Source organism: Anomaloglossus baeobatrachus, chromosome 12 (assembly GCF_048569485.1).
Source record: "Anomaloglossus baeobatrachus isolate aAnoBae1 chromosome 12, aAnoBae1.hap1, whole genome shotgun sequence".
In the NCBI taxonomy this organism is placed as follows: Eukaryota; Metazoa; Chordata; class Amphibia; order Anura; family Aromobatidae; genus Anomaloglossus; species Anomaloglossus baeobatrachus.
In genome coordinates this window covers 91,380,441-91,404,821 of record NC_134364.1, presented here as the reverse complement: position 1 = coordinate 91,404,821, position 24,381 = coordinate 91,380,441, and the positions used below count along the sequence as shown (strand labels likewise).

Sequence of the window (24,381 nt, the reverse complement as noted above, 5' to 3'; positions counted from 1 at the left end):
GACTGTGTCCGTGTGGTGTTGGGGTCACATGACAGAAATCATTGAAAGACTCAAAACTCTCCTATGTATTCGGTGACCACTTTGTCAGTGAATTGAGGGGTCAGCTGCCATCGGACACTGCTCTTCTCTGGCTGACCAGGATGAAGCAGTGACATTTGGGCATTTCCAGTTAAAGGTGAGTGTCGACCCCTATTCACCACCGGTCCACATAATTTTCACGGATTGGGGTTGTTATAGAATCATTGCATGTGCACAGGATTCATGTGTAGGGATGAGCTCCCTGCAGGTTTTAGTAAGTGTCCGTGCACAATGCTGGACTCTGGAAAGAGGATGCTGTGGTCAGAGGCCAACTGGAGCTACTTCAGCTGTTCATAGCTGTGGGGAGTCAGGTTCCATGTATGTAAGCTGGAGCTGTGCTCTCCACTACAATTCCCCTGTCACTGCTCAGTGTTCAGCAGCGAGAAGAGTAACCACTGCGCTGGAGGAAAACGAGAGCGGTGCTCAGGTGGTGCAACATTCTAGGGACAACAACAGCTTGGTAGTCTGGCATTAGTAGTACAATGACAGGCTGTGCTGTCACCGCAGTGTTCAGAGCACAGCAGAAGTCCTTACACAGCTGTGCTCTGGATACTGAGTCTGTTACGTCTTCAGTCAGACATCCCAATGAGGCTTTGCTGCATCCAACTCAATCACAGTAAAGGCCCTGTCAGAGATAAATCTGAGGCAGATCTGTGGTTGCAGTGAAATTGTGGACAATCAGTGCCAGGTTTGTGGCTGTGTACAAATGGAACAATATGTCTATGATTTCACTGCAACAGACCCAGCGCACAGTCACCGTCATTGTACAGGGCAGACACTGCAGTGAAGCCTCATTTAGACGTCCCTGCATAACTGACCGCACAGAAGAGACACTGCTATGCGTTGACCAGGAAAATCTGCCCTCCCTTTTGTCGCGCGCGCCCAGTGTCTCGCCCCTCCCGGTGTCATACATTTCAGAGATATGTATCTAATCCAATCTTGTTTGATTTATCAGTTGTATCTGGCAGGATGGGCTTATATGCACTCCAGAGTATTTAAGCAAGCTGGGCTTACACACTCTGGATGGGTTTGGATACATGGTATTCTGTGATGGATGAGTTCAGATACACTGTTTAAAACACGGGCTGAGCTTAGATACACAATGTACCATGCCGGGTGGTCTTATACATCCCGGCAACTGCGCAAGTTGGGCTTAGATAAAATGCCCCTGTTGTGCAGAATCGGATTAGATACACCAGGTGTATCTCGTTAGATGAGTTCGGATATACTGGGTATATTGCGCTTAATGGGCTCAAATACACTGAGTGTTTTATGCAGGAAGGGCTTAGATACAGGGTATGCTTAGATACTCAGCGTACTGCGCAGCATGGGCTTAGCTAAACTAATATCGCACAAGATGAGTTTAGATGCACTCAGAACTACACAGGAAGAGCTTAAATGCAATGCATGTATCATGCAGATTGTGCTTAGATACACTGTGTATCGCACATGATGGGAGGGCTTACACTGATACACTGCACCATAAAATATGGGCTGAGATGCACCCTGTAGACAGCGCAAGTTGGCTTAGATACCACTTGTGTACCAGACAGGAAAGGTTTAGATACAGATTGTATCACATGATATGGGCTTTGATGCACACCGTGTACCGTATACGATGTATTTAGATAAAACGGGTGTATCGTACAAGATGGGTTCAGAAACACTACCACCCAGGATGAGCTTAGTTGCAGCCCAGGATAGATTTGGATAGACTGTGTACCATATAAGGTTGGCTTAGATACACTCTGTACCATGCTGCATGGAATTAGATATACCAGTGGACCACACTGGATGGGCTTGGATTCAGTGAGAAGTACAATGATGGATGGGCTTCTTGTGTACTGCACAGGATTGGCTTAGATACCACTTGTGTACCACACAGGAAATGCTTAGATACACTTAATTTACAGCTCAGGATGGGTGTAGATATAACTTGGGTGCGATACAAAGGGCTTGGATACATCCTGTGTACCGTGCAATATGGACTTGGATGTACCCCTTGAACCTCGCAGGATTGGATTAGATATGCTGATTGTTCCACACAGCATGTGCTAAGATACACTGTACCGCATAGTATGGGTTTAGATGTAACTTGGGTACCACACATAAAAAGCTTAGAAACACCTTAGGTTTTGTGCAATATGACCATAGATGCACCTCATGCATAGTGCAGCATGGGCTTAGATATGCTCCATGGACCATGCAGGATGGTTTTAGATACATCAGGTTTTCAGACACTGTACCACGTAAGAAGGGCTTACATACACTCTGTAGCACACATGACAAGATTATTTCCACTCCTGGTACTGAACAGCATAGGCATAGATACATCGCAAGGATGAGCGTTGAGGCACCCAATGTACCATACAGCATGAGTTTAGATACTCCTTGTACAGTGCAGCATAGGCTCAGATACACTGTGTATGGTGCAGCACAGGCATACACTCCTTTTACCATGCACCTACATTCACAATGTGTGCCACACAGGATTGGTTTAGATACTCTATATCACGCAGAATGGGTTTAGATATTGTCCCGTATACCATGCAGTAGTTTAGATACACCTTGTGTATCACACAGGATGTGCTTAGATACTCTCCCAGGCACCAAGCAGGATGGGTTTAGATATATACACACCGTGTGCAATTTAGGATTGGCTTAGATACATTGAATGTACCACGCAGGATGGGTTTAGATACTGCTTCTGTACTACGGAGGAAGGGCTTAGATTCACCCTGCACACCGTGCAAAATTAGTTTAGATGCAACTTGTGGCTCACACAGGAAAGGCTTAGATACATATTGTATCACACATTATGGGCTTAGATACACCCAATCACTCAGGATATGCTCATACACTTCATGTACCGGACAGTAGGGGTAAGATACTGCTTGTGTACCACAGAGGATCAGCTTGGATGTACACAATGAATAAAGTGGATGGGTTCAGAAACACTGTTTACTGCAGTGGTTGGGCTTAGATACACCCAGTGTACCACAAACAATGGACTTAAATACACTGTATACGGCAAAGAATGAGCCTAAATGTAGCCCATCTACCATGTAAGATGGGCTTAGATGCACCTTGTGTACCACACAGGGTAGGCTCAGACACATTCCGTATACTACCCACGGTGTGCTTAGATACACTGTACTATGCTGGTTGAGCAGAGATATACTCCAACAGTGCAGCATGGGCTTAGATGTAGCATGCATGATGAGCTTTGATGCACTCAGTGTACCAAGCTAGATGACCTTAGATACACCCTGTATTCCACTCATGATGTGCTTAGATATTCTCTTCTACCATGCAGGATTTGCCTAGATGCTCTCTGTATATAATGCTGGATGGGCTGATACACTGGATGTATCACACATAATGGGCTTAGATATACCCCATGTATCACAGAGAATGGGCTTAAATAAACCATGTTTACCATGCCGCATAGGCTTAGATACAGAGAGTTTGATGTGACACGGGTTGAGATGCACTGTACCACAAGGGAGGGGCTTAGCTACGCCATTTGTACCATGCAGGATTGGCTTAGATAAACTGATTGTATCAGGCTGGATGGGTTTAGATACAGCCTGTGTACCTCACAGAGTGTACTTAGATACACTAAGTGTACAATGCTGGATGGGCTTAGTTATAGTCCAATGTACCACACAGGATGGGCTGAGATACACTCCATGTGTTACACAGGAACGATTTAGATACATTCTGTATACCATGCAGGACAGCCTGAGATACACCCTTGTGTACCGAACAGGATGGGCTTAGATACATACCATGTACGACACACGAAGGTTTGCGATACCTTGTATTGGGCAGCACAGGCTTAGATACAATGGCTGTACCACACATGATGGGCTTTGCTGCAGTACGTGTTTTGCTCATAATGGACTCGGATACACTAATTGTATCATGCAAGACGGGCTGAAATGAAATCCGTGTCTCGCTCAGGATGGTCTCAGACCATCCTGCGTGATACATTCAGTGTATCTAAGCAACTTCGGCGAGATACACGGTGTATCTAAGCATATCCTGCTTGTCACACGGTATCTAAGGTCATTCTCCATATATCTGATCCCATTGTGTGTACGGCCTCTATCACACATGCGGGGATTAGGTAGATGGAGTGGAACACATTTTAGGGTGTCTTTCCCTTTACTAACAGTGCAGCAGCACACAATGCCTCCTCTGCGGGCGCTGCACTGTAATAGGAAGAACATGACCCAAACACGGACGAGAGGAGACGATGGAAATCCGGGCAGAATTTTCAGCTTTCTTTTTGTTTGTTCGGTGTTATAACTCTTCGCCCACAGTTTTCGGCATGTGACGTCATCATTCCGCGCTGGAAGGCACCGCTAGCTGGTGGTGACGTAACCAGTGCATGACCTATGCCTTGCACTGGGAGGTGACGTTATCAGCCATCGCCGGAAGCACGTGTGTGCTGTGGTGAGTTACTGAGTGCGGCGCGGCGGTTACAGTGGGCGCTATAGTGCAATATATCAGCAGGCTGTCAGGGAATTCTCCTCCTCAGAGGTCACAGCTAAGTTCAGGTAACTGAGGATGTGTCTCCCTTTACATCTGTTGGACTGGGGTCAGCTCCTTGATTCCACCCACCCCTCAGCGCTGGGGGCGTTATCCCCTTCATTTCCAGCTGATTTTTCCTACCCTTCTTCCAGGAGTCGTAGGTGCCAAGGGGTTAATAATCCTGTGGTGACTCCTCACAGCCTGGTGTGTTATGTATGGAATTTTCTTGTAAGTGATTGTCCAACTTATCGCCTTTATAACTCTTTTAGGGAAACTACGGAATAAAGGACGATGGAGACAGATCGGAAGAAACTTACTGGGCGCAAAAAAAATCAAGGCAGCCAGAGGATCTGGGAGGCAAAAAAGGCGGAGGAGAGTCCGGCCCCGGCCCTGGACCCCAAATTTGTGGGATATTTCCGACGAGTGAAGGAAACTCTGGAGCAAGACTTCGAATCAGAAGAAGATCGGGGTAAGAAGCTCCGGAAAGAAGTCTGGACATTGAGGTTACATTAGGCTTTCTTACATCTGTCCCCATTATAACTGAACTGATACATTATAACAAACCATCAGCACTGGAGCGATGCACTTGCCACAAACCCCCAGTTGTGAAAAGTATTAGTTCTGCAGAAGTTTTTGTGTATCGCCCTAAGGTTTCCATTCACTGACAGCAAACAGCAAGTGAAACATCAGATAACGGTTCAATTTCCTCTTCTCCGTCTCTTCACAGCTCTCTTTATCCGGAACGTCTTCAAGGAGGTGAAAGGGAATGAGCGGGCAGTGGCAACGAACGTCTCTGCGAGCATCACCATGCAGAAGCTGCTGGCGCTCGCGTCGTCAGCCCAGCTGTGCCAGTTTTTGGATGTTCTGAGTAAGAGCTGGCAGACCATATGTTGGCACCGGACCGGATCACATGTGGTTGAGACTGCTCTCCTCCAGTATGAGAGGCTTCAGGGAGCGGAGGAGGAGAATGATGATGATGATGATGATGAGGATGGGGGTGAGCCCTGCAGCAGCCTGGATGATCTGATTCTGAGTCTCTGTGCAGAAGTAAAGAGCAAATTTTTGCCCTACAACCAGAACACACACGGCAGCTTCATCGTACGGACTCTGTTCCAGGTGCTGAGCGGAACTGTTCTCTGCAAGGACCCCAAAAAAGGAGGACAAGGGTCCACAGGTAGACATTTTTTTTTATCCTACTTGTTTTAAGTTCAGTTCTGAGCAGAGGTTCTCAGCAAGCAGAGGTATTCAAAAGAAGAAATGCAAAGAAACATCATACGATTACATGTATAGAAGAGCTGCAGTACCACTCGCCTTCACTACACCATATATTGCGCTGTGCCAGTTCTCCCATTTACTTGTGTGGGAGAGAGCTGCAGTACCGCTCATGGTCACTAAACCATGTATGGCGCTTATACGGTAGAGACCTAAAGTACCATTTATGGCCACTACACCATGTAAGGCTCTGTGCCATTTCTCCCATTTAATTGTATGGTTGAGAACTGCAGTACTACTCATGGCCACTACACCATGTATGGCGCTGTGCGAGTTCTCCCACTTATACAGTAGAGACCTACAATACCACTTAGGCTGGTTTCACACTACGTTTATTTAACATCCGTCCATAACGTTTTTTTTAGCGGAAAAGCGGATCCAGTGCAAATGCGTTTTCATTTCAATGCATTTGCAATGGACTCGCGTTAACATGCGTTCACCTGCGTTATAGTGAGGATCCAGCGACTTGCAGTTTTTTAACATGTTTCAAAAACGCTACTTGTAGCGTTTTTGAGCTGCGTCCAAATACTGCATGTCACCGGATCCTGACTAAACAGCACGCAAACGCAGGTGAACGCTGGCGTGCTGATAGACAGGATCCTGCTTTTGTACTGAGCATGCCCAGAAAGTACTGAGCATGCCCAGAACCAGTCTCGCGTGATCTGTCTCTCTCTCCTCCTCCCTCCCTCACCCTCTCTCTCTATCTCTGTCTTTCCCCCTTCCTCCCCTTCCTCTCTCTCCCACCTGAGAGCTGCGGACACTCGTAACCAAGATAAATATCGCGTAACCACTTCTCTTAGTTACCCGATGTTTACGTTGGTTACGTGTGCAGACAGCCCTGCTCCTAGCAGCTGCAGACACTCGTAACCAAGATAAATATCGGGTATCCAAGCCCGATGTTTACCTTGGTTACCAGCGTCTGCAGCTGTCAGAAGCCGGCTCCCAGTCTAGTTCCCCTCACTCCCGATCACATGACTCCAATGCCCGCCCCTAAACATCCAGTGACAGGATCCTGCAAAATAACAGATGCGTTTGCATGCGTTTTTTGCTGTAAAAGCAGGATCCTCTTTTGCAGCAAAAAAACGTTCCTGACGCATGTTAAATAAACGTAGTGTGAAACCAGCCTTATGGCCACTACACCATATATGATGCTGTGCTAGTTCTCCCATTTACTTCTATGGGAGAGAGCTGCAGTACCCCTCATGGCTCCTAAACCATATACGGTGTGTACTAGTTCTCCCATTTACTTGCATGGTAGAGAGCTGCAATGCTGGTCCTGGCCACTATAGCATATTCTTTTCTGATTAAAGAAAACCTGTCACCAGATTTTTACCTATTAAACTAAAAGAATCACCTTCTGCAGCTCCTGGGCTGCATTCTATGAAGGTGCACTGTTGTGAATACATTTGAATTAGATTCCAGCTTGGGGCTCCCTCTTGTGGTCAGTGCTGGTAATGCAGCTGACTTGCTGAGTGGGAACTGGACAGCTGAGTAGGATTTACAATCAGGCCATTTGGTTTGGGTTTATATAACTGTGTAGCTTCCTTTTGTTCCTTGACGGTGCTTAATTGTATTTCCTGTGTTTTTAAGAACTTCCTGAAACCAGCCCTGTTCTGTGTCTACCAGAACTCCTCTCAGATAAGTTGGTCTTGTATCTTTGCTTATGGTTTTTCACTTTCTTGTGATTTTGCCTGTATGGAGTTCCTGGTGGAATTGGATTATTCCCTGCTCGGAGTATCTGTGTACCTTGCTCCATGTTCTGTTATGTATTGTGTTTTGTCATGCTTGGTACAATATTCAGTCCCCTCTCTATATCATGTTTTTCTTGGATCCCAGTAACACCAGAGTACTGATATAGCGGGGGAGATCCTGTTCAGGCTCAGTATTTTTCCATGTCAGGCGTGCTGGTATTTATTAGGGTTTTTACAGCTGCAGTCAGTGCTCTTTCCTATGCAGATAGTTTTGGGCCTCATCTTTGCTGTTCTCTAACTACGTATTCTGTTTTCCTATATCACCATAGTCTTTACATGTGAGGGGCTATCTATATCTTTGGGGATTGCTCAGAGTTAGGTTAGCTTTCTTTTATCTCTATCTGTAAGAATATTTAGTTCTCCGGCTGTGTCGAGGCGACCAGGTCATCGTAGGCTCGCCCCACGGCTACTTCTAGTTGTGTGTCAGTATTAGGTCTGAAGTCCGTTAAGGTTCCAGCCACTCTGGTTATTTTCTGGGTTTCCGAGTTATTGCTCTTTTTCTGATCCTCCTCGGTCACTGGATCACAACAGTAGCACCGGTCTTACCTAAGATTCTAGGGTACTCTAAAGAAAGAGAAGGGAAGAAAAGAAAGGGAAAAAAAAAAAGTGTCAATTTTTTTTTTATTTTTTTCTTTATCTCTGGGTGCCATGGAGGATCTTGTGCTGCAATGGATATTACACAATTATCTGGGTGAGTCAATCAGCTTACTTCTCAGGTTAAGGATATATCTGATTATCTTGCCCAGACACCTGCTGTAGAACCTAAGATACCGTTACCGGATTTGTTCTCTGGGGATCTGTCTAAATTTTTGAACTTCAAGAACAACTGTAGGTTATTTTTTTTCCTTGAAACCCAAGTCCTAAGGGTCTATCAGGCAGCGAGCTCAGATTATCTCCCTGCTGCGTGGTGACCCCCAGGATTGGGCCTTTTCCCTGGCGCCTGAAGATCCTGCTCTTGCTGATTTGGATTTTTTTTTTTCAGGCTCTGGGGTTGTTATATGATGAACCTAATGCTATTGATCAAGCCGAGAAAACTTTAATGGCTTTGATCCAGGGTCAGGAATAGGCAGAGATATACTGTCATAAATTTCGTAAGTGGGCGGTCCTTACTGAGTGGAATGATGCCGCTCCCTTTCGGAAGGGGTTGGCAGAGCCTGTGCAAGATAAACATAAATAAGCACTCAGCCTTGCCAATGACGTATAATGTGTACCTCTTTATATGGAATCAGTTTTGGGGTAATTCACATGCCATGAATAAGACTCTCTGGTCGAAACGCGTTGGTTTACACGCATAATACTTGTGCCTCTGTGCTCACTGGACCACATTTTGTTTTTACTCGTCTAATAAAAGCAAGTTTTAATCCACTGCTCTCCTTGATGCTGGATATCTGCCTTTTTTGAGCCTGTGCAAGATGTTATGGTGGGTTTTCCTGTCCACTCTTGTCTCGATGCCTCTGTCATTGGCCATTCAGATTGACAGACGTTTACGTAAACGTAAAACAATGCGTGCTGAGATGTCCCTCTAGGAGCGTTCTCCAGAGCCTATGCAGTGTGATAGGGTCCTTTCTAGGGCGGAACAGCAGGATTTAAGACGGCGGAATAAGCTATGTTTCTTCTGTGGAGACGCCTCTCATACTAGTTGTCTGCCCTAAGCGCAAGAAACTATTTATTTACTTTGGGCGGTTTACATTCTGTTTCTTTTGTCAGTTTCTTTGATCTGTTCCCTATCATCATTTTCGGCTTTGGCTTTTATTGATTCTGGAGCTGCCCTGAACTTGATGGATTTTGGGTTTGCTGAGCGTTGTGCTTTTCCTATGGGTACCTTTGCATGCTTCTATCCCTTTGAGGAGTATTGATGCTACTCCTTTAGCTGAAAATAAGCCCCAGTTTTGGACCCAGGTGATGATGCAGGTCACGCCTGACCATCAGGAGGTTTGTAAGTGTTTGGTGTTGCATAATTTGCATGACATTTTGGTACTGGGATTTCCTTGGTTGCAAACCCATAATCCAGTTCTTGATTGGACTTCTTTATCTGTGACTAGTTGAGGCTGCCAATGTGTGCATAGTGATACTCCTGTTTTGTCTATTTCACTCAGACACGGGAAGTCCCTGACTATTTTGGTGGATTTCATGGATGTGTTTAATGAGAACGAGGCCGCGTCTTTGCCTCCGCATAGCGACTGTGATTGCGCTATTGAATTGGTGCCTGGTTGCAAATTTCCTAATGGACGGCTTTTCAATTTATCTGTACCTGAACATGTTGCTATGCAGACTTACATTAAGGAGTCTTTGGAGAAGGGTCACATCAGATCGTCATCTTCCCCTTTGGGCACCGTTTTTTTTGTTTTTTTTTTTGTTTTTTTTTGTGGCCAAGAAGGATGGCTCATTGCAGCCCTGTACTGTTCATTGTCTCCTTAATAAAGTCACGGTTAAAGGGGTTATCCGGCTTATTTTGACTTTTGTTTTATTATTACACTATTGGGCTATATTGGGGCAGGTAAGTAGATAGTGAGCACTTACCTGCCCCGCTGTCAGCCCCTCTCCCCCAGCTCAGAGGGGTCATGTGACCGCTCCTGCCGCGATTTTGCTGCTTCCGGTCATTTTATGTCAACATGGGCAGGACCATGTTGACATGCAAATCTGGAACAGCATGTTGCCGCCCTGCTGGGCGGGCACAGTGCGTGAGTCCCCGTCCCCCCTTCCCTGCACCCTCCCACACATTCCCCCGCACCCCGTACTCTCTTGGCCCACAGTGTCACCGCCAGCACCGGGCCCCCTGCTTACAGTGCTTAGGATAGCAGAGGGCCCGTGCAGTCTGTGTCCCGCTCCAACCCCGCGGCTGCCTTCATTGCAGTGTGTGTCTGCCCGCATGCAGATTCTCACACTGCAGAGCTGGTAGCCGCCAGGAGGTTAGATGACATCATTACCTGCTGTGACGCTCTCCTCTTCCCTCCTGTCAGCGCGGTCACTGCCGTCTATGCCCGCTGCGTTCTCACGTCACTAGCGGTGACGTCACGGGCGATACTGCTGAGAACACAGCGGGCATAGGCGGCAGTGACCGCGCTGACAGGAGTGCAGGAGATGATCACTGCAGGTAATGATCTCATCTAACCTCCTGACAGCAGCGCTCATCATCCCCTGCAGTGACCTGGGCTATTGATGTTAGCTCAGGTCACTGCATTACTCTCCCAGCCAATGGGGAACATTCTGTTCTTCACTGACTGGGACAGTGACTATGGTATGGATAGTTATGTGTCCCCCTTATTGGATTAAGCCGGACCCGGATTTGATTGTTCTTTTCAATAAATTGGTGAAAGAGGGAATGTGGGGAGTGTTTTTTCAAATAAAACGTTTTTGTTGTCCTTTTTTTTTTTTAATTTATTTATTACTGACTGGGTTGGTGATGTCGGGTATCTGATAGACGCGTGACATCACTAACCCCAGGGCTTGATGCCAGGTGACATTACACATCTGGCATCAACCCCGTATATTACCCCCGTTTGCCACGAACCAGGGCAATGGGATGAGTTGGGGAAAAGCGCCAGGATTGGCACATCTAATGGATGCGCCACTTCTGGGGCAGCTGCGGCCTGCTATTTTTAGGCTGGGGAGTGTCCAATAAGAGTGGACCTCCCTAGTCTGAGAATACCAGACCACAGCTGTCTGCTTTACCTCGGTTGGTGATCCAATTTGGGGGGGGGGGACCCCATGTTTTTTGTTTTAAATTATTTATTTAAGTTAAAATAGCGAGGGGTGCCCTCTGTTTTGGATTATCAGCCAAGGTGAAGCTGCCAGCTGTGGTCTGCAGGCTGCAGCCGTCTGCTTTACCCTAGCTGGCTACAAAAGATAGGGGGACCCCATGTCAGGTTTTTTTTTTTTTTTAAATTATTTATTTATTTTCTTGGCTAAATACAAGGCTAAGCACCCTTTAGTGCCACATGAAAGTCTCTAAAGGGTGCCAGCTTAGAATATGCAGGGGGGTAGGACTAATATGTGTGTATGTATGGATGTATGTCTTTCTCATCTATTATCTATCTGTCTATCCATTATCTATTTGTCTATCTATCTATCTCTCCATTCATTCATTCATTCATCCCTCTGTCTCTATATCTATCTATTCATCTCTATATCTACTCATCTATTTATCTTTCTTGCTGCTTCCGTTTTTTGCGGTCCGCTAAAAAAACGGAAGGCACACGGATGACACACGGATGCATCCGTGAAAAAATGGTCCCTTTTTTGTGGACCGCAAAAACGGAACGGTCACGTGAATGTAGCCCACATGTGTTCCCTATGGGGGTAGGGGTCGGTACAGAACGATGGTGGGGGAGGGGTCGGGGGTCGGTACAGAGCGCCGTGTGTGTGGGTGGTGGGAGGGATGTGATGTGGGGCGCAGAGCCGTGTGTGTGGCACGATGTGGGGCTGTAATTTGTAATGCTGTAGTGATAACAGGTCAGTGCTGGGCAGAATACTGACAGGGAATGTGTGTGTGCAGGGGGTGAGGCTGGACACGGAGGCTGGGCGGTGCCAGCTCTGACTGGGAGGTTTTGCACAGGAAGTTAGCATATTTGCTGGAGCTGAATGTAAACAAAGAGCTGCAGAGAATAAAGGGATAATTCAAGAGGAACAAAAGATAGAAAACAAAAAATAACAACGTAGGGGTGTTTTATATGACAATACAGCACAGAAACTCAATTTTTTTTTTGGTAAGCTAATGTCAGACAACTCCTTTAAATATCAGTGTCCATTACCTCTGATTTCCGACCTGTTTTCTAGAATGAAGGGTGCTAGTTGGTTTACGAAGCACGATCTTCGGGGAGCATAAAATCTCATTCGCATTAAACAGGGTGATGAATGGAAGACGGCGTTTAATACCTCTGAGGGGCATTTTGAGTACCTGGTAATGCCCTTTGGGCTCACTAATGCCCCTGCCGTCTTCCAACCTTTCATGAATGATATTTTCCGGGACTTTAATGACAAGTTTTTGATTGTCTATTTGGATGACATTTTGATTTTTTTCTCACGACTGGGATTCTCATGTTGAACAGGTTCGGACAGTATTTCAGGTTCTTAGGGACAATGCATTATATGTCAAGGGATCGAAAATGTCTTTTTGGTGTACAAAAGGTCTCTTGTTTGGGGTTTATTTTGTCCCCATCCTCTATTGAGATGGATCTGGTCAAGGTCCAGGCCATTCATGATTGGGTACAGCCTACTTCTTTGAAAGCCGTTCAGACGTTTTTGGGTTTTGCTAATTTTTATCGTAAATTTATTGGCAATTTTTCCAGTATTGTCAAGCCGTTGACTGATTTGACCAAAAAGGGAGCTGATGTTGTGAATTGGTCTCCAGAGGCAGTCTTGGCCTTTCAGGAGCTGAAAAGGAGGTTTACTTATGCTCCGGTCTTGCGGCAACCTGATGTGTCTATTCCTTTTCAGGTGGAGATCGATGCGTTGGAGATGGCAGCTGGGGCTGTCTGTACTAAAAGGGACCCTGTGACTTCTAAACTTAGACCCTGTGCTTTTTTTTTTCCTGGAAATTTTCTCCACCAGAACGAAATTGATGTGGGAAATCTGGAATTATTGGCTATGAAGTGGGCCTTTGAGGAATGGCGACATTGGCTGGAGGGGGCGAGACATCAGATTGTTGTACTTACTGATCATAAGAATTTGATCTATCTTGAATCCACCAGGAGGTTGAATCCTAGGCAGGCTAGATGGGCCTTGTTTTTCACGCGCTTTAATTTTGTGGTCTCTTATATTCCGGGCACCAAAAATATTAAAGCGGATGCCCTTTCTAGGAGTTTCTTTGCTGCTTCTCTGGTTGTGACCGAGCCTGCTACCATCCTGCATGAAACTGCTGAAAGGGGGGAGAAAAGGCGCAAATAGGGTTTTACCCGGTATTAACCGTGTAAGGATGTAGAAAGATACACTCACCTGGAGCGGTTGTGCCAGTCACAACCCCTTGTAAAGCATATGAGTGTCCGCGTGGTTCCAGCAGCAGCCCCGTGAAGACTTAGTGAAAAAAAGGCATATATATATAGTTTTTTAATATAAACTACATCCTGGCAACAGTGGTTTCTTAGCGCGGCTAAAACCCGATTCTCATATATATATATATATATATATATATATATATATATATATATATATATATATATATATATATATATATATATATATATATATATATATATATATATATATATATATATATATATGTGAGAATCGGGTTTTAGCCGCGCTAAGAAACCACTGTTGCCAGGATGTAGTTTATATTAAAAAACTCTTTCTTTATTACAGCATCCAACGCGTTTCAGAGACATAAGCCGTCTCCTTCTTCAGGGAAAAAGAGAATGATTCTCATATATATATATATATATATATATATATATATATATATATGCCCTTTTTTTTCTTTGTCGCTCTATTGGGAGACCCAGACAATTAGGGTGTATAGGCTATGCCTCCGGAGGCCGCACAAAGTATTACACTTAAAAGTGTTAAGCCCCTCCCCTTCTGCCTATACACCCCCCGTGCTCCCACGGGCTCCTCAGTTTTTTGCTTTGTGCGAAGGAGGTCAGACACGCACGCACAGCTCCACAGATTGGTCAGCAGCAGCTGCTGACCATGTCGGATGGAAGAAAAGTGGGCCCATATAGGGCCCCCAGCATGCTCCCTTCTCACCCCACTCTTGTCGGTGGTGTTGTAAGGTTGAGGTATCCATTGCGGGTACGGAGGCTGGAGCCCACATGCTGTTTTCCTTCCCCATCCCCCTCAGGGCTCTGGTGAAGTGGGATCCTATCGGTCTCCAGGCACTGAGACCGTGCTTCATCCACAACTCCTGTGGAGCCTGCTGGATAGGAGCCGGGTATCGTTCAGGGACATGGCCCTGCTACTTGGAGGTACTCTGTATCCCGGTGGGGACCGCGCACAGCAACACTCCAGCATTGCTGGGTGTGCTAGTGCACCGGGGACCACGGCGCTGACCGGGTTAATATGTGCCATTACACACTCAGCGTTGCTGAGTGTGTTTATCTATAGGGACTGCCGCACTGACCGCCGCTGCCATGGAAACACTGCGGCGCAGCTGGGACTTGTAGTGCGCCGGGGACTTCCATGCCGGCCGCGCTTTTACGGCGGCCGCGTTTATTACTAGAGTCCCCGGCTTTTTGCGGCCTAGTTCCTTTCCTCCCACCCCCAGCCCTGACAGGCAGGGGAAGGGCGGGACGCTGCTCAGAACGAGCAGCACTGAGGGCTGGAGCATGCTTTGCATACTCCACTCCCCTCACTGTGCACAGTGCAGGCACCAGTTCCCGCTCTTTCTGGGTCACGCCCACGGCTCCCTCCTCTCCTCAGGACGCATTCCTGTCAGATCCTCGGACGCTGCAGAGGGGGACAAAGTCTGGGAGACCCAGGCAGGGACTCTGGTGGCCTCACAACCGCTTTAAGCGGGTGGTAAGCAGCACCTGTGGTGCTAGCCCCATTGTGCAGTAGTGTAACATTATATGTTTATTTTACACTGGTATAGTGCACAGTTGATTTCTGGCTATATACCCTATTGTGTTACTCAGGGAAGATAATAGCATGGCGCCCACGAAAGGCAGGGGTGCCAAAACACAGGCTTATTATGTTGCCTGCGCCGCATGTACGACCCCGCTACCGACAGGTTCCACTGACCCTCATTGTGTGCATTGTTGGGCCCCTGTGATAATTCTTCAGCCAGGGCCCCTGCTAAAAGGGGCCCAGGGGGAGCCACCTGTTGACGCTGTCCTAGTGACGGGGACGGAGTTTGCAAAACTCTCTGAGACTATGGCTAAGATACTAGAAGCCTTGCAGTCCAGGCCGGTATTTCAGCACAGGGACTCTGTTGAATCTTTGTTCCCTGGCCCACCTCAGCTGGACCAACAATGTCCTCCCGGGGTGTCTCATGGATCCCAGGCTGAGGGTTCTGACACTGACCCCAGCCCCAGACCGACTAAGCGAGCTCGCTTAGATTTTCCCTCGACATCATCATATTGTGCAGGGTCTCAGAGGGGGGAATCTCTGGTTGATGATGCGGAGACAGCTGATCAGGATTCTGATCCTGAGGCCGCTCTCAATCTTGATACTCCGGACGGGGACGCCATAGTGAACGACCTTATTGCGTCCATCAATCGTATGTTGGATATTTCTCCCTCAGCTCCTCCGGTGGAGGAGTCAGCTTCCCAGCAGGAGAAATTCCGTTTCAGGTTTCCCAAGCGTACACCGAGTATGTTTCTGGACCACTCTGATTTCAGGGAGGCAGTCCAGAATCACCATGCTTGTCCAGATGAGCGTTTTTCTAAGCGCCTTAAGGATACACGTTATCCCTTTCCCCCTGACGTGGTCAAAAGTTGGGCTCAGTGTCCCAAAGTGGATCCTCCAATCTCCAGACTGGCAGCTAGATCCATACTTGCAGTGGAAGATGGGGCTTCACTCAAAGATGCCACTGACAGGCAGATGGAGCTCTGGTTGAAATCCATCTATGAAGCTATCGGCGCTTCTTTTGCCCCAGCATTCGCAGCCGTATGGGCGCTACAAGCTATCTCAGCAGGTCAAGCGCAAATTGACGCAGCCACACGCACGTCCGCGCCACAGGTGGCGTCCATAACCACTCAGACGTCGGCATTTGCGTCTTACGCTATTAATGCTGTCCTGGACTCTGCGAGCCGTACGGCGGTTGCAGCCGCCAATTCGGTGGTACTCCGCAGGGCCTTGTGGCTACGGGAATGGAAGGCAGATTCTGCTTCCAAAAAGCGCTTAACCAGTTTGCCAATTTCTGGCGACCGATTGTTTGGCGAGCGTTTGGATGAAATCATCAAACAATCCAAGGGAAAGGATACATCCTTACCCCAGCCCAAACCGAACATACCCCAACAGAGGAAGGGGCAGTCGAGGTTTCGGTCCTTTCGGGGCGCGGGCAGGTCCCAATTCTCCTCGTCCAAAAGGCCTCAGAAAGATCAAAGGAACTCTGATGCATGGCGGTCTAAGTCACGTCCTAAAAAGACCACCGGAGGTGCCGCTACCAAAGCGGCTTCCTCATGACTTTCGGCATCCTCACTCCGCATCCTCGGTCGGTGGCAGGCTCTCCCGCTTTTGCGACACCTGGCTGCCACGGGTAAAAGACCGTTGGGTGAGAGACATTCTGTCTCACGGTTACAAGATAGAGTTCACCTCTCGTCCCCCGACTCGATTCTTCAGGTCATCCCCGCCTCCCGAGCGAGCCGAGGCTCTTCTGCAGGCGCTGGGCATTCTGAAGGCAGAAGGAGTGGTGGTCCCTGTTCCTCTTCAGCAACAGGGCCACGGTTTTTACTCCAACTTGTTTGTGGTCCCAAAGAAGGACGGGTCTTTCCGACCTGTCCTGGACCTGAAACTTCTCAACAAACACGTAAAGACCAGGCGGTTCCGGATGGAATCCCTCCGCTCCGTCATCGCCTCAATGTCCCAGGGAAATTTCCTTGCATCGATCGATATCAAAGATGCTTATCTCCACGTACCGATTCCTCCAGAGCACCAGCGCTTCTTGCGCTTCGCCATAGGAAACGAACACCTGCAGTTCGTGGCACTGCCGTTCGGCCTGGCAACAGCCCCACGGGTTTTCACCAAGGTTATGGTTTCTGTAGTAGCGGTCCTCCACTCTCAGGGTCACTCGGTGATCCCGTACTTGGACGATCTGTTGATCAAGGCACCCTCTCTAGAGGCATGCCAACACAGCCTCGACGCTACCCTGGAGACTCTCCAGAGTTTCGGGTGGATCATCAATTTTCCAAAGTCAAATCTGACACCGGCCCAATCGCTGACATACCTTGGCATGGAGTTTCATACCCTCTCAGCGATAGTGAAGCTTCCGCTGATCAAGCAGCGGTCACTACAGACAGGGGTACAATCTCTCCTTCAAGGTCGGTCACACACCTTGAGGCGCCTCATGCACTTCCTGGGGAAGATGGTGGCAGCAATGGAGGCAGTTCCTTTCGCGCAGTTTCACCTGCGTCCTCTTCAATGGGACATCCTACGCAAATGGGACAGGAAGCCGACGTCCCTCGACAGGAACGTCTCCCTCTCGCAGGCGACCAAAGCTTCCCTTCGGTGGTGGCTTCTTCCCACTTCATTATCGAAAGGGAAATCCTTCCTACCCCCATCCTGGGAGGTGGTCACGACGGACGCGAGTCTGTCAGGGTGGGGAGCGGTTTTTCTCCACCACAGGGCTCAGGGTACGTGGACCCAGCAAGAGTCCTCGCTTCAGATCAATGTTCTGGAAATACGGGCAGTGTAGCTTGCCCTGAAAGCGTTCCAGCAGTGGCTGGAAGGCAAGCAGATCAGAATTCAGTCGGACAATTCCACAGCGGTGGCATACATCAACCACCAAGGCGGCACACGCAGTCGGCAAGCCTTCCAGGAAGTCCGGCGGATTTTGATGTGGGTGGAAACCACGGCCTCCACCATCTCTGCAGTTCACATTCCAGGCGTGGAAAACTGGGAAGCAGATTATCTCAGTCGCCAGGGCATGGACGCAGGGGAATGGTCCCTTCACCCGGACGTGTTTCAGGAGATCTGTTGCCGCTGGGGGGTGCCGGACGTCGACCTCATGGCGTCCCGGCACAACAACAAGGTACCGGCGTTCATGGCACGGTCTCAAGATCCCAGAGCTCTGGCGGCAGACGCCTTAGTTCAGGATTGGTCGCAGTTTCAGCTCCCTTATGTGTTTCCTCCGCTGGCACTGTTGCCCAGAGTGTTACGCAAGATCAGGGCCGACTGCCGCCGCGTCATCCTCGTCGCTCCAGACTGGCCGAGGCGGTCGTGGTACCCGGATCTGTGGCATCTCACGGTCGGCCAACCGTGGGCACTACCAGACCGACCAGACTTGCTATCTCAAGGGCCGTTTTTCCATCTGAATTCTGCGGCCCTCAACCTGACTGTGTGGCCATTGAGTCCTGGATCCTAGCGTCTTCAGGGTTATCTCAAGACGTCATTGCCACTATGAGACAAGCTAGGAAACCAACGTCCGCCAAGATCTACCACAGGACGTGGTAAATTTTCCTGTCGTGGTGCTCTGCTCAGGGTATTTCTCCCTGGCCTTTTACCTTGCCCACTTTTCTGTCCTTCCTTCAATCTGGACTGGAAAAGGGTTTGTCGCTCGGCTCCCTTAAGGGACAAGTCTCAGCGCTCTCTGTGTTTTTTCCAGAAGCGCCTAGCCAGACTTCCACAGGTACGCACGTTCCTGCAGGGGGTTTGTCACATCGTCCCTCCTTACAAGAGGCCGTTAGAACCCTGGGATCTGAACAGGGTGCTGATGGTTCTTCAGAAACCACCATTCGAGCCAATGAGGGATATTTCTCTCTCACGCCTTTCGCAGAAAGTGGTTTTTCTAGTAGCAGTCACTTCACTTCGGAGAGTGTCTGAGCTAGCAGCGCTGTCATGCAAAACCCCTTTCCTGGTGTTTCACCAGGACAAGGTGGTTCTGCGTCCGGTTCCGGAATTTCTCCCTAAGGTGGTATCCCCCTTTCATCTCAATCAGGATATCTCCTTACCTTCTTTTTGTCCTCATCCAGTTCACCAATGTGAAAAGGATTTGCACTTGTTAGATCTGGTGAGAGCACTCAGACTCTACATTTCTCGTACGGCGCCCCTGCGCCGCTCGGATGCACTCTTTGTCCTTGTCGCTGGCCAGCGTAAAGGGTCACAGGCTTCCAAATCAACCCTGGCTCGGTGGATCAAGGAGCCAATTATCGAAGCTTACCGTTCGGCTGGGCTTCCGGTTCCCTCAGGGCTGAAGGCCCATTCTACCAGAGCCGTGGGCGCGTCCTGGGCTTTGAGGCACCAGGCTACGGCTCAGCAGGTGTGTCAGGCGGCTACCTGGTCGAGCCTGCACACTTTCACGAAGCACTATCAGGTGCATACCTATGCTTCGGCGGATGCCAGCCTAGGTAGACGAGTCCTTCAGGCGGCGGTTGCCCACCTGTAGGAAGAGGCCGTTTTACGGCTCTCTTACGAGGTATTATTTTACCCACCCAGGGACTGCTTTTGGACGTCCCAATTGTCTGGGTCTCCCAATAGAGCGACAAAGAAGAAGGGAATTTTGTTTACTTACCGTAAATTCCTTTTCTTCTAGCTCTAATTGGGAGACCCAGCACCCGCCCTGTTTTTTTGTGTACACATGTTGTTCATGTTGAATGGTTTCAGTTCTCCGATATTCCTTCGGATTGAAGTTACTTTAAACCAGTTTATAATTCTTTTTCCTCCTTCTTGCTTTTGCACCAAAACTGAGGAGCCCGTGGGAGCACGGGGGGTGTATAGGCAGAAGGGGAGGGGCTTAACACTTTTGAGTGTAGTACTTTGTGCGGCCTCCGGAGGCATAGCCTATACACCCTAATTGTCTGGGTCTCCCAATTAGAGCTAGAAGAAAAGGAATTTACGGTAAGTAAACAAAATTCCCTTCTTTTCACCATCCTGCATGAGGGAGTGATTCTCTCCGTGATCACCTGATTTGAGACTTGCTCTTGAGGAATTTCAGGAGAAGAAATCTGAAAGATGTCCTGTGGGGAAATTTTATGTTCCTGACCAATGGAGGAGTAAAGTGATGTCTGAAATTCATTGTTCTGTGTTGGCTGGTCATCCTGGGATTTCTTGCACCAGGGATTTGGTGGTAGGTCCTTTTGGTGGCCTTATCTATCTTGTGATGTGAGGAGTTTTGTGCAGTCCTGTGAGATCTGTTCTAGATCCAAGCCTTGTTGTTCTAGTGGACTGTTAGGAGACTATGGACTCGCATCTCTATGGATTTTATTTCTGATCTCCCTGTTTCTCAGTGGATGACGGTTATTTTGGTAATCTGTGATAGATTTTCCAAAATGATTCAGTTGGTGGTTCTGCCTTAGTTGCCATCAGCTTCGGGGTGCTACCTTTGTTTCTTTGTTAGGTGGTTCGTTTGCATGGTATTCCTGAGAAAATTGTGTCCGACAGGGAGTCCAGTTTGTGTCTAGATTTTGGATAGCTTTCTGTTCTAGGCTGGGAATTGAGTTGTCCTCTACCGCGTTTCATCGACAGACTGAGAGGAGAAATCAGACTTTGGAAACCTATTTGAGCTGTTTTGTGTCGGCTGATCAGGATGACTGGGTTTCCTTTTTGTCTTTCGCTGAGTTTCTCTTAATAATGGAGCTAGTTGGGCCACTTTGATGTCTCCTTTCTTTTGCAATTTTGGGTTTCATCCTCGATTTTCTTCAGGGCAGATGGAGGCTTCAGCCTGCCCAGGTGTTGATTCTGCAGTACAGAAAATGCAGCAAATTTGGGATCAGATCGTGGCTAAATTGTCCCACTCCCAAGAAAATGCAGAACGGTTTGCCAACCGGCGTAGGACTGTGGGTCCCCAGTTTAAGATAGGGGACTTGGTCTGGTTGTCTTCCAGACATGTTCCTATGAAAGTTTCTTCTCCGAAATTTAAGCCAAGGTTTATTGGGCCTAATAAGATTTTGGAGATTATAAATAATGTCTGTTGCTTTCCGCTTGGCTCTCCCAGAGACTTTCAAGATTCACAATATCTTTCATAAGTCTTTGTTGAAAAAGTATGTTGAACCGGTAGTGCCCATGGCTTCACCTCCTGACCCGGTGTTGGTCGAGGGGGATCTGGAATATGTAGTGGAGAAGATTTTGGATTCCCGTATTTCCAGACAGAAGCTCCAGTACCTGGTCAAGTGGAAAGGTTATGGTCAGGAGGATAATTCTTGAGTGGTTGCTTCCGACATACATGCTGATCGCTTGATCCGTGCTTTTCATCAAGCTCATCCTGAGAAACCCGGGGGTTCTGGTGAGGGTTTGGTGACCCCCCCCCCCCCCACCTCCTCCTCAAGGGAGGGGGGGTACTGTTGTGAATACATTTGAAATAGATTCCAGTTTGGGGCTCCCTCTTGTGGTCAGTGCTGGTAATGCAGCTGACTTGCTGAGTGGGAACTGGACAGCTGAGTAGGATTTGCAATAGGGCCATTTGGTTTGGGTCTATATAACTGTGTAGCTTCCTTTTTGTTCCTTGCCGTGCTCGATTGTATTTCCTGTGTTTTTAAGAACTTCCTGAAACCAGCCCTGTTCTGTGTGTACCAGAACTCCTCTCAGATAAGTTGGTCTTATACCTTTTGCTTATGGTTTTTCACTTTCTTGTGATTTTGCCTGTATGGAGTTCCTGGTAGAATTGGATTATTCTCTGCTGGGAGCACCTGTGTACCTTGCTCCATGTTCTGTTATGTATTGTGTTTTGTCATGCTTGGTACAATATTCAGTCCCCTCTCTATATCATGTTTTTCTTGGATCCCATTAACACCAGAGTACTGATATAGCGGGGGAGAGCCTGTTCAGGCTCAGTATTTTTCCATGTCAGGTGTGCTGGTATTTTTTGGGGTTTTTACGGCTGCAGTCAGTGCTTTTTTCTATTCTTTCCTATGCAGATAGTTTTGGGCCTCATCTTACTTGACTCTGTTCTCTAGCTACGTATTGTTTTCCTATATCACCGTAATCTTTACATGTGGCGGGCTTTTTTCCATTTCGCTCTGTTAGAGTATTTAGTTCTCCGGCTGTGTCGAGACGACTAGGTCATCGTAGGCTCGTCCCACGGCTACTTCTAGTTGTGTGTCAGTATTAGGTCAGCAGTCCGTTAAGGTTCCAGCCACTCTGGTTATTTTCTAGGTTTCAGAGTTATTGCTCTTTTTCTGATCTTCCTCGGTCACTGGATTACAACAATGCACCTTGGCTCTGACTCCCCTTCCAGACCCCAAAAATATCTTTATAAAACTTGGCCATTAGGTATGCTAATTACCTGTGTTGGCCAAATGGGCGGGCTCATTTTCTGCTCCCCTCTCTCCTACTGCCGCTGATCGCTGTCCTCCTTTCTTGATTGACGGGCTGACACTTCCGTCATCCTCCTCGTCACATTTTCAAATCTCGCTCCTGTGCAGTTAGGTTGGTTCGTGCAGGCGCAGTTCGCTGTGCCATATCGCAGGCAGAGCAGAAAACAGCTGCTTGCGCATTTAACTTACCGGCACGAGCCATTATGGGCGGGTACGAGCATGGCGCTGGTGAGGTCGTGCACAGCGCAGACCTCACCAGTGCCATGGTTGTACCTGCCCATAATCTCACGGCTGCGCATTTAGCTCACCGGCGCGAGCGAGGCAGTTATGTTTTCTGCACTGCCCGCGATATGGCAGAGCGAACTGCGCCTGCACGAGCCGACCTAACTGCACAGGTGTGAGATTTGAAACTGCGATGAGGAGGATGACGGTAGGCATCATCCCGTCAATCAAGAAAGGAGGACGGCGATCAGAAGCAGGAAGGGGGGAAAGGAGCAGAAAATGAGCCCGCCCATCTGGTCAACACAGGTAATTAGCATACCTAACGGCCAAGTTTAATAAAGTTATTTTTGGGGTGTGGAAGGGGAGGCAGGGCCAAGGTGCACCTTCATAGAATGCAGCCCAGGAGCTGCAGAAGGTGATTCTTTTAGTTTAATAGGGAAAAGTCTGATGACAGGTTCCCTTGTAATGAAATCCCTTTTATTCAGGTGATTGATGGTAGTCTGACTCCTGGCAATCCCACCCATTTATCCAGAAAGCCCCTTGAGTCTGCGTATTCACCTTCTTTCTTCTTTCTTGCAGTCCAGTCTGAGTTTGACGTGCCACCCAGTTTCCTGGAAGAGTTGCAGGAGATGAGCGGATTATTTAAAGCAGATATCGGAGGTGAGTTCATGTTGCCCCTGAATGTCTTATTATGTCACTGAAACATGCACCTGACCTCGCTCTATGCCCTCCGCAGTCTTTGCCACCCATGAACTGGCCAGTCTCGGCATGCAGACCGCTCTAGTGGTTCTACACAGAAAGTCTCCTCCGGCGTGCACTGCGCTCTGCGATGATGTGCTCGGTTACCTATCAACCAGGAATGTCTCGGGACCTGGCCGGTAAGAGCTGATGGAGGCAGGTGGCGATGTACAGTGCTGCCTGTTGAGGAGAGTCTTTCCATTAAATACTTAATAAACCTCTTGACAAGGGATTGTGGGAAATATGTCGATTTGCCTTACATAATTCAGGTTTCAGATCATACACATGACACAGATTTGAAGATGACCTTCTCCTGTTCTTCACACCTTGCCTGGAATGCAAGGAATGTCCAGATGTAAGAAGACCACCATATAAGGAAAAGACCCACTGGCCAAGCTAGAGGACCAACCCACAGATCAGATGACACCAAGGATTCAGTCAATGACGTCAGACCCGCCCATCAGCATCAATACGGATCTCCCCATTGGCTAGCCCATGAACTGTGCCACTAAATGGGCATATCCGAACTTGTGTACGCCTCTAGCCTATATCAGGGGCCGCATGATCTTTCCTGTGCTCTTGGCTGCCATTTTTACTGTGATCAAGAAGAGATTTCACATCCGACTGTGTCTGAAGTGATTCCTTACGCATGCACTTAATCCACACCAATTAGGCCAGGCAGTAGGCAACTAATGATCTCTGGTTAAAGGGGTTGTCCGAAATAACAAACTTTTGAGTTTAAGCTAATCTGTGCTGTATTGTCATATAAAACACCCCTACATTGTTTTTTAATTTCTAACTTTTGTTCCTCTTGAATTATCCCTTTATTCTCTGCAGCTCTTTGTTTACATTCAGATCCAGCAAACTGACCACTTCCTGTGCAAAACCTCAGTCCCAGCTGGCACCGCCCGGCCTCACTGTCCAGCCCCTCCCCA

The 24,381-nt window shown here is 48.0% G+C and overlaps 1 protein-coding gene across 2 annotated transcripts in view; it reads left to right on the top strand.

Moving 5' to 3' along the window:
• The first annotated feature begins 4,460 nt into the window (after positions 1-4,460).
• Positions 4,461-24,381, top strand: part of NOP9 (NOP9 nucleolar protein) — a 26,535-nt gene continuing 6,614 nt past the window's right edge. The window contains exons 1-5 of one of the 2 annotated variants that reach the window (XM_075330876.1): positions 4,461-4,539; positions 4,887-5,086; positions 5,345-5,791; positions 23,288-23,368; positions 23,445-23,586. In XM_075330876.1, the coding sequence (XP_075186991.1) occupies positions 4,909-5,086; positions 5,345-5,791; positions 23,288-23,368; positions 23,445-23,586 (848 nt within the window). In that variant the 5' untranslated portion in view covers positions 4,461-4,539; positions 4,887-4,908. The other variant, XM_075330875.1, reaches the window with a different exon arrangement.